Here is a 13,416-nt window from a genome sequence, read left to right on the forward strand (position 1 = left end):
TTAAAAAAAAAATCTTGACTATGATTTGATCATTTTTGCATCTAATTCCAATCAGTCCTTATCAGCAAGATCTGTAATTTCCTTTGCCCTTAGGTAATCCTAAGCTCTGATTCCTCCATATCTGGATTTGCCTCCATCATCAGCTCTCTTCCCAACTCCTCTAGTAAGAACAATTTTGCAAAATGGTTCTGCAGAATTAAAAGCCTAGTTGTTTCCCAAGGGAAAGTTAAATTCTGACAACAGACCCAAAGCCCTCCTATCAACTGACACTGAGTACTTTGTTCACCCTATAGCTACCAAACAGGCCAGCTCGGTGTCCACACCACTGCCAGCCACTCAACTGCCCAACCCACGCTCTTACACAGGACCCATACCCTGCTTTCAGAAAATTATAAATTACTTCTTTTCTTTGCCTAGAATTACCTTTATACATATTTGTTCTACCATTTTGTTTTCAACAAGGATTATTTTTACTACCCTTGCAGACCTTAAATATTCCATACATCTACACATCACACATAAGCTCACGTATAGCTTCATACAGATATGGGTATCTTTTTGCTTTATTTTTTGTGTGCATCCTTTTGATACTTCAAACATGTTAGTTTCTCCTGGCCAGGGACTTATGTATAGATCTATTTTCCCCATTTAATGAATATATTTGGCATTCAATCAGAAGCCAGTTAGTGGCTTATAAAACAAACAAGGAATAAAATTCAAAGGAAAAAGCAGTGAGGGCACAGTGGGAATGTTCACATGTGAAAATTCAAAGCCCATGCCCACAGCCTTCTCTGTGGCAGTTACAATAGCCAAGTGCTGCCATTTAAAAATACCACCTCCATTGGAGTGTGATATCCAAACCTGCAATCCTAGCACTCAGGAGGCAGAGACAGGAGGGTCATAAAATTCCATGCTAGCCTGAGCTATGAGAAACCCCATGTCAAGGAAGAGAGGGAGACAGAGAAAGAGAGAAAGGAAAAGAATGGGGAAACAATTAACTTACTTATGAGAATAAGATTTGCTCAAGAAAAGTTTGGTAATTAGAAGTGAGAACAACTGTGTGGTTCCTGCCATTCAAAGGCATTGAAATAACAGCTGTCGCTGCAACATCCGACTCTGTGATTAGTGAGTGATGTGTGTAACCATTGTATACATTTTCGAGTTTTGCACACTGAATACATAAGAGGTATGTTGCCACATTTTGCAAACACCTTAAGAGCAATTTAATATCCTACTGACTTTACATTTAACCTAGCCATTCTCCTATTATTGGGCATTCAGTGCCTTCTGCAGCTTTCAGCAATTGCAATCCAGATGTGAGAAACATTTCAGAGGCAAATGTTTATAATATTAATTTGATAGGTTATATTACCATGTGGGGGATATCATAAAAATGAACAAATAAGGATACATTTAACAGCTAAATTTTTACATAAAAATTTCTGTACCAATATCACTTTTTCCATTTCCATTTTTGATTTTGATTTTTTAATTTTCTCATTCCATCTCTAGTCCAGTATAGAAGGTTTCCCCAAACTAAAAGCAGAAATAGAAACTTTTAAGAATTATCTAATAACTTAGCAATGTACGTATCAGCTACTGCTTGCTAAAATAACTGATAATCCAGATGTAAATTATGCTGCAACACAAACTGCTAAAGCCATTGTGTGTGTGTGTGTGTGTGTGTGTGTGTGTGTGTGTGTGTGTGTGTGGTGTGTGTGTGTGTGTGAGAGACAGAGAGAGGAAGGGAAAGAAAGGGGATGAAAGAAAGAATAGGAGAAAGGGAGAGGAAGAAGGAAGAAGGAGAGAAAAGGATGGGGTAGAGAAGAATGGGGTGGAAGGGATTAAGGGGTAGAGGAAAGAGTGAGGGGTTAGGAAAAGCAGCATGAGGGGGAACTGAGAGGGAGTAGGGGGAAGAATGAGGGGCAGGAGGGGAGGGAGGAAGAAAAAGAGAAAACAAGAAGGGTAGGAAGCAGACAGAGAGGCAGAAACAGATGATGAATAGGATGAATAGGATGAATAGGATGTTGTGACCGCTGGACCAAAAGACCACACTCACCTTAGCAGGCAGCCACTGTTCCGGTTTGCTTCCCCCTTCTCCAGTTTCCTCACTAAAAGGAAAAGGTTAGAGCAAGAATGATTACAGATTATGTCTCACTGACTCACTCACTGAGGCTGGTATTAAGATAAGTTCTGTGGCTGTAAGGAAATTAATTCCTTCCCCTCTTCACTTTAGGTTCACTTTACATTGAGTAGAGATAACCTAGAAAGTTAATACACGAGCCTAAGACAGGATAACAGCATTGGGAGAGACCATGAAGAGCACCAGTCATGTGAGTATCTCAGGAGGGCAAAAGGCTTTCCCTGAAGAGAACATGTAAGCTAAGATTGCAAGAAGGAATGGGAACTGAAGGAGGAAAGGGGTGGACACTTCAGGTAATTAGACTACCACGTGCTGAGACAGTGGTTCTCAACCTTCCTAATGCTGGGACCCTTTAATACAGCTCCTCGTGCTGTGTTGACCACCAACCAGAAAATAATATTCATTGCTACTTCATAACTGTAATTTGCTATTGTTGTGGATCATAATGTAAACATGCAGGATATCTGATATGCAACCCCTGTGAAAGGGTTATTCAACCCAAAGGGTTGCCGCCCACGGGTTGAGAATCCCTGTGCTAAGACCCAGAAGCAAGGCAGAGCACTGAACTAAATGTAGGTGCTGTTTTCCCCAAAGGAGCCAACCAAACCTGAGACATTAAACCACCCTGTGTTTGACAGAAGTGGAAGAACTTGGCTTTTACTGAGACCTTAAACCACTCTGTGTTTGACAGTTAGAAGTGGAAGAACTTGGATTTTACTGAGACCTTAAACCACTCCGTGTTCGACAATTAGCAAGTGGAATAACTTGGCTTTTAAACCAAGTCTAACCTCAAGGCATTTTTCCTTCACAACCACACTATGCTCTCTTTCCAACACTGCCCCTGTCAGAGCCCAGCTTTCAATGCAGTACACAGACATTGAGTAGAGCAGAAATATAATGTTGTCTAAGAGGTCTTCAATTTGCAATAAGAAGTCATTTGCAAACATCCTTCTTTGCATAAGCCATTTTCTGGGTCTATAGGCAAGATTCCAATGGACACACCAGACAGTTTCTTTTAGAGAAATACAGGAGAGAAATTGCAAGCAAATGACACTATGTTCATGAAATCAACTGATGAACATGTGTGACTTAAACTTAACACTACACCCTGATACTTAAAGTGACAACACAGTAGATACCAGAGAAGGCTTTCCTCTCATGAGCATTGAGAGATGTCACCACGGCATCACCACTTTCATCTAAATTCTCTCTTTTCCTGCTGCCTTCACTGAGTGGGGAAGGGAGCACTAGGTGTTCCACACAGCTCCGACAGTTAGCTGTTTGCTTGTGTTGCCAGTGTGCATGGACACAAATGCTTCCCCATTTTAGAACGGTTTCCGTTATAGAAAACAAAGTATCAAGGGAAACTGGTAAAGCAATATCCCCAAGTTAGCAAACGGGGAAGGGCAGTGAGATGGCTCAGCACGGTAAGGCCCTTGCCAGCAAGCTTGGTGACCTGAGTTCAAGCCCCAGGATCCACATGGTAGAAGAATAGGACTGATTCCCTAAGCTGTCCACTGACTTCCAGTCATGTGCTGGGACATGTATGTTTCCTCCAACAACACACATACATGCATGCACACAGGAACACAATGAAAAGAGAGAGAGAGAGAGAGAGAGAGAGAGAGAGAGAGAGAGAGAGAGAGAGAGAGAGAGAAATGTAACAAAAATAACTAATGCCCCCAAGAAACATGCATAATCCTTATTTAGGTGACTTTTCCATTCTGTGGCATTTGAGGGAATAAGGTACTTTGACTTTTCATTTATTAACACCTTTGGAAGCAGCACTATCTTTTAACCCTCTTCGGTTTTCCATCACCTACAGTGAAGTTAAAACAATTGCCCTGTAACTCTCATCTCTAGTATCATCAGGTAACACAGGCCAAATTCAAAGCAGCAATATACAGTTTGAAATATAAATGTCTCCCCATCCGCTAGCCTCATATTACCCAAAGCAAGTCCATCAAATTCAGTCCCTAGCACATTCAGCTCTCTACTGGAAGTCAGATCTATTGCTTGCTCTGCCAGACTCTTTTATCAAAAAGCTCCCTGAAGTACACATCAGAATGGAAAGACGCCCAGGTTTCTGTGACCAGCACTAACATGTAGGGATGAGGGACACATGCACACTACTTCACTTTCATTCAAGTAGAGTTCTTATTCCTAATCTTATTCTAGCACCAGCCCAATGGAATTCTCAGAAATGAAGAGAACTGGACACTTACAGATCGCCTCTGGTTTTCCTCTTGCCCTCTGACTGAAGGAATAGTTTTCTATAGGACTCTGGAGTGAATGGGTTGATATTAACCAGAGACAAAGAGGTCTTCTCATCCATGAAGGGAGCAGGTGTGAGTCTCAGATGTTTAGTGCTTCGGGCAGAGAGCTTCCCTATCGAAGACATCTCTGGCTGAGGCAGTGAATTCTATGTGAGGATGATAAAAGGCAAATCAGAATAGGGCTTTGAAAAGTAAAAGAAAGTTTCCTGTCAGCTAGTTAGTTAGTATTTGAACCAAAGAATGTTATTGCTGGAGGATTGTGTGGTTCAGTGAGAACTAGTTGTATTGCACCTGGTGCTCTTATTTTAAGCATGTGAAATTCTGGTCTCATCTCCTGAATCAACACAGAAATAAGTGTTTTATTTAAACTCCACCCCTTCCTCTAAGCAGGTCTCCTAATTGTGAAAACAATTCTAAGTCCCACCTTCAGCTTTCACAGATGAGGATATTGCGTTTAGGCGGACAAAAATGATTCTATAGATGCCCCCATCCTTCTGCTCTCATACATTCTCTCTCTCTCTCTCTCTCTCTCTCTCTCTCTCTCTCTCTCTCTCTCTCTCTCTCTCTCTCTCTCTCCTATTCATCCAGTATTTGTTTGGTACCTACTTAGTGGCAGATGCTGGATTAGATACTGATGGGTACAGAGATAAATTGTAGCCCTTAATGAACACATGGTTTGTTAATCAATTCATCCGTGTCTTTGAATTAACAACTTTGTAAGAGACATATCTCATAGACTTTCTAAGTGAAAATGGAGTTCTTAAATTAACTTAAAACACCACAGAAAATGGTTAGAACTCCATGAAATGAAGTAAAGAGATTAAAAATAATAGTCTACACATTTCTAAATATATAAACACAACCTGCTCAGTCCTATAATGTTACTAGTATGTATATGATTTCAGGGTTGCCCACTTGGTATTCCCTGGGGAACACCACTTCTTCTACTCAGCATCTTTTAGTTGCCTTTGTCTAGGGTAAGGAAAAAGGAACCAGAAGCCATGAATTTGAAGAGAGAAAGCAAGGGGACAGGGGAGAGTGGCATGGGGGGTGTGGGGAGGAAAGGGAAAAGGGAAATAATATAACTATGTTAAAATTTTAAATTAAGGAAAAATGACTATAAAAATGAATAAACAAAGGAATAGGTCTTTATCTATTACAAGAATGGCATCAGGAAGAATGGCAGCATTAACACTGCACATGGCCAAAGCTTATAAGGAGACATGAAAGAACAGAAGAGTTATAAAGGTTTTTAACTAGATGCATGCTAACCACCAGCATTTTATAGACATCTAACTTAATATAAACGACCATGTATGTGTGTGCACTCATGAGTGGCAGACACTGTTGTAGATGTTTAAAAACACAGGGTCTCTCTTCCCTCGGAGTATGTATTCTAGAGAAGTTTAGTGGTAATAGTTTAAGTGTATTAGTTCTAAGTATTAGTAAATATACCAGGAAATAGAAGATAACCACTCCAAATATCAAGCAGATGATAAAAATACCCCAGACAGTATTTTATACTCATGCTGAGTGGATTGTAATTAAACAATAGCAACTCTAAATATATGAATACATACATATAGTATATATATATATATACTATATAATTTCTTAAGATTTTAGGGCTTTCATCCCTGACACTGTCTGGTGCACCAAGACCCAGAAGCTGGACAGTCCAGAGACCTAGAATAGAACCAAACATGACTAGAAAAAAAAAAGAAAAAGGAAAAAAAAAGTCAATGTAATGATGCCTAATGTTATTCTGCTATGCTCATAGATTGGTGCCTAGCCCAGTTGTCACCAGAGAGGTTTCATCCAGCAGCTGATGGAAACAGATGTAGAGACCCATAACCTAACATTAGGCAGAGTTCTGGGAATCCTACAGAAGAGGGAAGGAAGGACTGTAGGAGCCAGAGGGGTAAAACCCCACAGAATCAACTAACCCAGGCTCATAGTGGCTCACAGAGACTGAACTGACAACCAGGGAACATACATGGGACTGGCCTAGGTACTCTGCATATATGTGACAGTTGTGTAGCTTAGTCCTCTTGTGGGACTCCTAACAGTGGGAGCAGGGGCTGTCTCTGACTCTTTTGCTGGCTTTTGGGACCCTACTCCTCATACTGGGTTGCCTTGCCCAGCCTTAATATGAAGGGAAGTGCCTAGTCTTATTGCTACTTGATATGCCATGTTTTATTGATATCCATGGGAAGCCTGCCCTTTTCTGAATAGAAACAGAGGAGGCGTGGAGTGGGGAGAAGGGGCAGAGTCAGGGAAGGAACTGGGAGGAGAGAAGGGAGGGGAAACTAGTCAGGATGTAAAAATAATAACAGTAAAAACCACTAAAAAGATTTCAGGGCTTTGATGTGGCTATAACCAGTTACCAATAAATGGAAGGAGGAAGACTTGCCAATCCAACTGCACCTAGACCTAACCAGAATTTAACCAGTTTGCCAAGTTCAAACACAAAGGATACTGAAAGAACAGATGTCATTAGAACTATGTGTAGGGATCTAGAGAACCATCCATGCTGTATTTCTTCAAGCACACAATAGTATACATGTGGTCAAGACGGAACTCTACAGTATGCTTGTTGCACTTGGGGACTGCTAACAAAGAATTCTGTCACTTTGATTCTGTGACTTTTCAGTGTAAAGTCAGAAGCCAAGCTATCATCTGATTTGTTAGCTATGTGAGCTTTCAAAGACTGTTAGACTTAATAAATATTCAATAAATGATTGGCTGGGCGGTGGTGGCGCATGACTTTAACCCCAGCACTCAGGAGGCAGAGCCAGGTGGATCTCTGAGTTTGAGGCCATCCTGGTCTACAGAGCAAGATCCAGGACAGGCACCAAAACTATACAGAGAAACCCTGTCTTGAAAAAACCTAAATAAATAAATAAATAAATAAATAAATAAATAAATAAATAAATAAATAAATGATTGACATAAGCAGAAATGAAAGATGTTATGGAACATACATATTAGCATAATTTTTGTAGGTGAAGAAAATAGGCCATTGGCATGGTCAAGGATTTTTTTATAAGGGTCTTGCATGTATCTTAGAGTTCACAGAGTGAATTATCCTACGACTGTATTCAAAACCCACACTGAAAAATGTCCTTGTTTTCTGGTGAGTTTATCATGAAAAGGGACTATAATTTCAAAATAAGGAATACTATAGTACATAATGCTATGTCTCCATTACCAGTGTGATATTGGAAATAACTCAGAATTATACTGGACCATTTTCCTGAGGAATGTTTGTTTTATAATGCCAAGTAAAATGCATCTTTCACATATGAAATGGAGAGTGTCCAAATCTGCAAAGCTGCACATAATTCTTTTGCCATATTTTAAGGAAAATAAAAAGAGCCTATGAAATTTTCAGATTAAAAATATGGAAAAATTCATACCATGGCAGATGACACTAGAATTTCTAGTCTGGAAATATGAAGGCCAATAGGATTTGTGATCTCTTGTGATATAGGGAAAGATATTAATATCCATTATGAAAGAAAGCTTTGCCTGGAAGTAGAGCAGATTGAAAAGTAGATAGAAAGGGTGTGTGTACTCCAGAGTATAGATGAATGTCTAGGGACAGCTTTGTATGGTTGATTAAGGGAGATGTGCAGGATAGCTACTTGACTTCTGAAGAAGGGGAGAAGGCAACCTCCTGTATTTGGAAGTTGCTAATTCAGAGGCAAGCTAAGCCTGAGTCTTGAATCTACGATGTTGCAGTGGAATCACCATCATCTAGTGTTTAATGTAATTAGCTGTAGCAATCTTGCTACTGTCTAAAGATGCTTTCCTATTCTCCAGTGGTTCTGCTAAAAATCCCTCATGGAGAAGGAAGCTAGTATCCCATGATTTCTGCTTGCACCTCGTAGGAAAAGCAGAACATGCCTACCCTGCTTTCCTGTGCTTCAGCAGAAGTGTCTTCAGCAAAACATCACTAGTTGGTACCCTAATCTGTTCTCATCCTGATTCAAATGTCTTGTAGTGGAAGTAGTTATTTTCCCTGTTGTATTTCCACCTACCTTTTCACGCTCTGTTCTATACCTGTTCTTCATCTTGGCATGATCCAAGATCGGTAATACTTCTCTTCTCATAGCAGCACTCAAACCATGTGACCTGATCCCCACTCACGGCTTCACTGGTTTCCTAAATGCCATATATAGCCAAACAGGGGTCTCTGGTTTCACTTGTTTTCCCATGCCCCACTTAGGCAATTATGCATTCCACATATTTGTTTTATTCCCCTAAACTCATATATTCTCAGTGTCTCCCACCTTGATTCCAGGCTCTACCTATTCAGTCAAGCAAGAAGCCTCGCCATCATCTTAGATCTCTCTTTTCCATGCAACACCCCCATCAATTTATTGCTAGTTCCTGAACATCTCTCAGCTTAAGTCCTGTTCACCCCTGTCATAATTCTGGCCTTTTTCTGCTCTCAGCAGAATCCTTGTGAATAATCCCCTGTGTCAAGACTTTTCTCTGGTCTAGTCCACTTTGTACATGTAGCATGACTTTTAAAAAATACCCCTACTCAAAGATAATTATTCAACACTTTTAGGACAGAATGTTCATCTCTCTTCCACCTACCCATCTCTCCTCATTCTCTGGGTCTCTCTTACACAGAGACTCCTGTCCCACCTAATAACAAATAGTTTTCCTTCCCCCTCTGTTACTCAGTGGATGTCTTGTCCTTCGCTTGGGGGTCTCTTTGCCCCTCTTTACTTGGCTAACTCCAGTTCATTATCTAAGTCTTTCTCAGACAGTACTTCCTTTAGAAAACTGCCCCTACTGTTTTGAACTTAAATCCCCAATTTCTGCTCCTCATACTCTGCCATTCTTCACATTATCTGAACGTTTATTACTGCTTCAGTTGATTGTTAATTGGGGGGCACTTGTTACAGAAAGTAAATGGTATCTTCTGGCAGAGGGTCTGCTAACACAGAGCAGCACATTGTGGATAATGTAATGAATGAAAGACATGTATGCTCATCACACTGTCTTGTCTGCATATTCCTACACAAAGCCCACCCTCCATCATCTGTTGAGACAACATCAACTAGCATTGCTCTTCACTCGCTTCCTTCATTTTTCCTTCTCTCCTAATCTACCCACTGAGAGTGATTCTTCACAGAGAACTCTCAAAATATCACTCGTCCCACATCCTGGTGAATTGTTTGAAAACAGAGATTGTGGGTCCTCAAGAAGAAGAAAACAGATAATCAGCTGGTCAGTACTGGAACACCGAACCATCTTGTGATGGACACCAGAACCTATTTGATTGTCTGTAGTTCAACAGGGAGCCTAGTGTTTCCTGTTAGACACACTCTGGCCCTCAGCAGGCACCACAGAGACCCGCTGACAGTGACTGTGCTGCAAGCAGGATCACACATGTTATAATGATCTTAAGTGCCTCAAGCTGAGCTGCCAGGGAGCCGAGCTAATATTCAGCCTAGGGAATCACATACCATGTCATCAGAATCTACTAGATGTAACCATCTCCAAGCCCCAGCTTTAATAAACGAGCAGTGTGACGGAGTGTAAATAAAAGAATATGTGAACTCGAAGCAACCATTGCTTAATTGCTGCCACTTTCAATTCTTAAACATGTTCTGCTATCCCCAAGTATAACAGAGGTTCCAATCCTGCTCTAAGCCCAAAGCAGAGGGGACTCTGTGCTGGAAAGGGCAACAGCAGCAGATATGAGTCTGTGCCAATGGTGAACATGAACATTCCTGTATTCAAAAATATTGATAAACAATCACCCAGAAACACAGTCAACTGGCATAATGGGAAGGAAAATAGACTAAATCAAAAATGAAGTATCCAGTCTTGTCTCTGACAGAGGTTGAGGTAAGACAGTTCATCTCTTAGAAACTGATTTTCTTATGTGCAAAGTACACAGGATGGCTGTGGACCTCTACATCTCTTCCAGTTCCAATATCCCTTAACTAAGATCTTTTCAACTAAGATGTTTGTGTAGCCAATACCAAACAGTTACTGGTTGAGAGAAACAAAGCAGGTAGACATTTCATTCTGTTTCCTGGTAACTTTACACTCACCTCCATTTCCCCTAAGAAACAGGTAACTGAAGATGTATCTGGTCTGCGAGGCAAGCTCATTGCACGGATGTAAATGACCAAACCCTCCTCTCTGATCAGTAGCCCCACAGACGAACAGATCTCAGAGACCTGGTCCCTCCTCTCTCCATGCTTTACTCACTTTGGGAGTGGAGGGGTTGTCGGCCACTGGCCCCCTGCTCCTGCTGTATGGTACTGGCGTCTCTGGACATTTAGGGAGGAATGAAGCTGGACTCCAAAGAAGAGGACCTGGGCTTTCCATGTTTCTGTTCTGAGGATAAAGTTCCTCTCTGGGAGGAGACTTGGGATCCTGCAAGTCCCCATCCTCATCGGTCTCAGGCCTCTGGCTCTGGGCCTCGCCGGTGCTGTGTGCTGTCATTTGCCCTCCATTCTCAGTATCTTCTTCACCAAAGGAGAAGTTTAATTTCTTATTCAGCCTTTCTTCGTCCACCCTTCTGTCAGCCATCTCAGGGAAGGACCTTACAGTGCAGGCAAGGAGGTCTCTGAGAAGGGAACACTGTGAGTCTACAGATAGGAAGGAGGGAAAACACCGAGAATCCACAGCCTTAGCCTGCCCTTCCCTCTACCTGCCAACAGCTGAGAGACACACTGCGAAGGTTCTCCCTTAAGTACCACGCTTGTAAGGCCTCGCTCAGCATATCCTCATTTCCATTCTGATTAAAGAGATCTCCAGCAACTCTCCAAGCAATTACATCTAATCCCTGTAAGAACTCTCCTGATATCCCACAGAGTCTCCCAGTGGGCAGTTGCTGTGAAATACTAGTAAGATGGTTGGCTTCCTTTAATTTATGGAAAGATGTCCATTAGCCAATTGGGGAGCAAGTTCATTATCAGAAGGGAATTATTTCCTTCTCTTTCACATCTGCCATCATAAGGACCAGTCTCTACTGCCTTCACACCTCACCCATCTCACGACTAACAGCAGCAGGCCATTAAGATTAGGCATTGCTTACACATCCTGATGATCCTTGCACAAGCTTTAGCATGTCTTGCCTGATATTCATATCCTCAGTGGGGTCACCCCTTGTACCTTTGCCAGACACACCTTTCTTAATTCAAATATCATCCCTCCCCACCAACTGGGAGCAATTAAAGCTATCAGGAGAGTGAGTAGATTTTTGAGCTGACAAGGTTTAGAAAGAACAGCAATGCCTGGAAGGGGATTGTAATCATTTTTAAAATACAATTATTTGAGCTGAAATTTGCCATATTTCATAGAATGCCTTTTTTAGATATTTTCAATTATTTAATTTCCTTCTCAGAAGCCTGTTCTTTGGGGGAAAAATAATCAAATTATCCCATAGTCTTTTTTCAGTGCAATTACCCCCAAAGGAAATGAAACCAGCATCTCAAAGAGGTTTTCACATCCATGTTCACTACAACAGCTAGGGTGTGGAAACGGCACATGCCATCAGTGGATGGATGGAGTTTCTGAACTGGCACCCAGATCGAAAGGAATGCCGTTTGGCTACAAACAAAAGCAATCCTGCCGTTCTGACAGCATGGGTGAGCCTGGAAGACAACACCGTGCTATTGAATTAGTGCAAAACAAATGCTGTGTGATCTCACTGATAAAGTGAACTCCTGGAAGCAGAGAGTAGAGCAATGGTCTCCAGGGATCAGGGACAAGTTGGTCAAAGGAGGCCAGCATTTAGTTATAAGGTAAACAAGTTCTGGGAATCTAATTCCAGTTAGAGTGGTGAGACACATGTTAATTTGTTTATTATAATCACTACACTGGGTGTACACATATATTATGAAATGAAAGAGATAGAGAAAAAGCGAAGCCTCCCTGATACTATAGGGGCCATCTGTGTGAAAGGCAGTCAGGTAAAAAGGAAAATGATGCCCAGGAGCCCCTTGGTACCTTTAAAGCGGCTCTGGAGGGGCCTGACATGAAGAGAGCAAGAGCGGACAAAGAGACTGAGGACCAAGGCAGCTTAAAGAGTTTGAAGCAAATTGTACTTCCCGGGGCCGGAGGCTTGGTTGTACAACTGCTTCCCATTCCTCTTCCACTGTCTCTCTCACTGGCCCCTTCCCAGCTTGCTCCTGTCCCACTCACTCCTTCCCCAGCTCCAACAACTCACCAAGAGGGCAACCTAACTGAAAGCCGGGCAATGCAAAAGCAAGTCCTCAGCTGAAGGCTTCCCCACGAGCCCGTGATTTGGCAGGTGGCCCACTAATGATGTTTCTTTGGTCTTCCCCACCCCCTCCCACCCGCCCACACTATTCCAGGTACTTGAACAGGCAGCGAAATAGTCCTCTCAGCACGTGGAAACTCAGTGCCCACCTTTGTCAGAGGCTCAGCCTTCCGTAAGTGGCAATAAAAAGCCATCCAAGGGAAAGGAAGGCACAGGTTACCAGGAAAGAATTTACCATCAACAGAAATTCTGAGCCCAGGGGGAAGGCTCTTGGTTACAAGCCAGTGAGTCAGGTGATACAGTTCTTCTCCCACAGTCTCCGTGTATCTTCACATCACATCACTTGCCGCTTCTTCTCCAGGGCAGCTAGTTGTTGGCTTTGCTCCCAAAAGAACGGAGCCTGACATAACCCGCCAAGGGTATCTTGGACCTGGAGGCGGGGCATAGCAGCTGGTTGGGTGGGAGTTTCCCAGGTAGATCAGATGATCATTGGTGACCACTGTGCCCTGCCTTCCCTCCCCCCCCCCCCCCCCCCCGTTAGACTTCTCAACTACAAATATAATAAACCATTTATAACTATATTGTTTGCCCGGGGTGGAACTGTGTTTAGATCTTGGGTTGCCAATGGCGATTCTATCAGAATCTAGCGCCACACTCTTTCCCACCAATTGTCCATTAGATAATATTCTGGGGTGGAAAAGCCAATGAGAACCGAGCAGCTGCAGATTCTGATGACC

At 42.2% G+C, this 13,416-nt stretch overlaps 1 protein-coding gene across 3 annotated transcripts in view; it reads right to left on the minus strand.

Moving 5' to 3' along the window:
- Positions 1–13,270, minus strand: part of Wee2 (WEE2 oocyte meiosis inhibiting kinase) — a 32,310-nt gene extending 19,040 nt beyond the window's left edge. For 2 of the 3 annotated variants that reach the window (XM_076566446.1, XM_076566444.1), the window contains exons 1-4: positions 12,829–13,270; positions 10,660–11,020; positions 4,369–4,565; positions 2,060–2,111 (exon numbers count right to left, since the gene is read on the minus strand). In XM_076566446.1, the coding sequence (XP_076422561.1) occupies positions 2,060–2,111; positions 4,369–4,565; positions 10,660–10,983 (573 nt within the window). In that variant the 5' untranslated portion in view covers positions 10,984–11,020; positions 12,829–13,270. Of the gene's footprint in view, positions 1–2,059; positions 2,112–4,368; positions 4,566–10,659; positions 11,021–12,625; positions 12,743–12,828 lie in introns of those variants that run through there. The other variant, XM_076566445.1, reaches the window with a different exon arrangement.
- Between the last annotated feature and the right edge of the window lie 146 nt (positions 13,271–13,416).

This window comes from Peromyscus maniculatus, chromosome 3 (assembly GCF_049852395.1).
Source record: "Peromyscus maniculatus bairdii isolate BWxNUB_F1_BW_parent chromosome 3, HU_Pman_BW_mat_3.1, whole genome shotgun sequence".
Classification (NCBI taxonomy): Eukaryota; Metazoa; Chordata; class Mammalia; order Rodentia; family Cricetidae; genus Peromyscus; species Peromyscus maniculatus.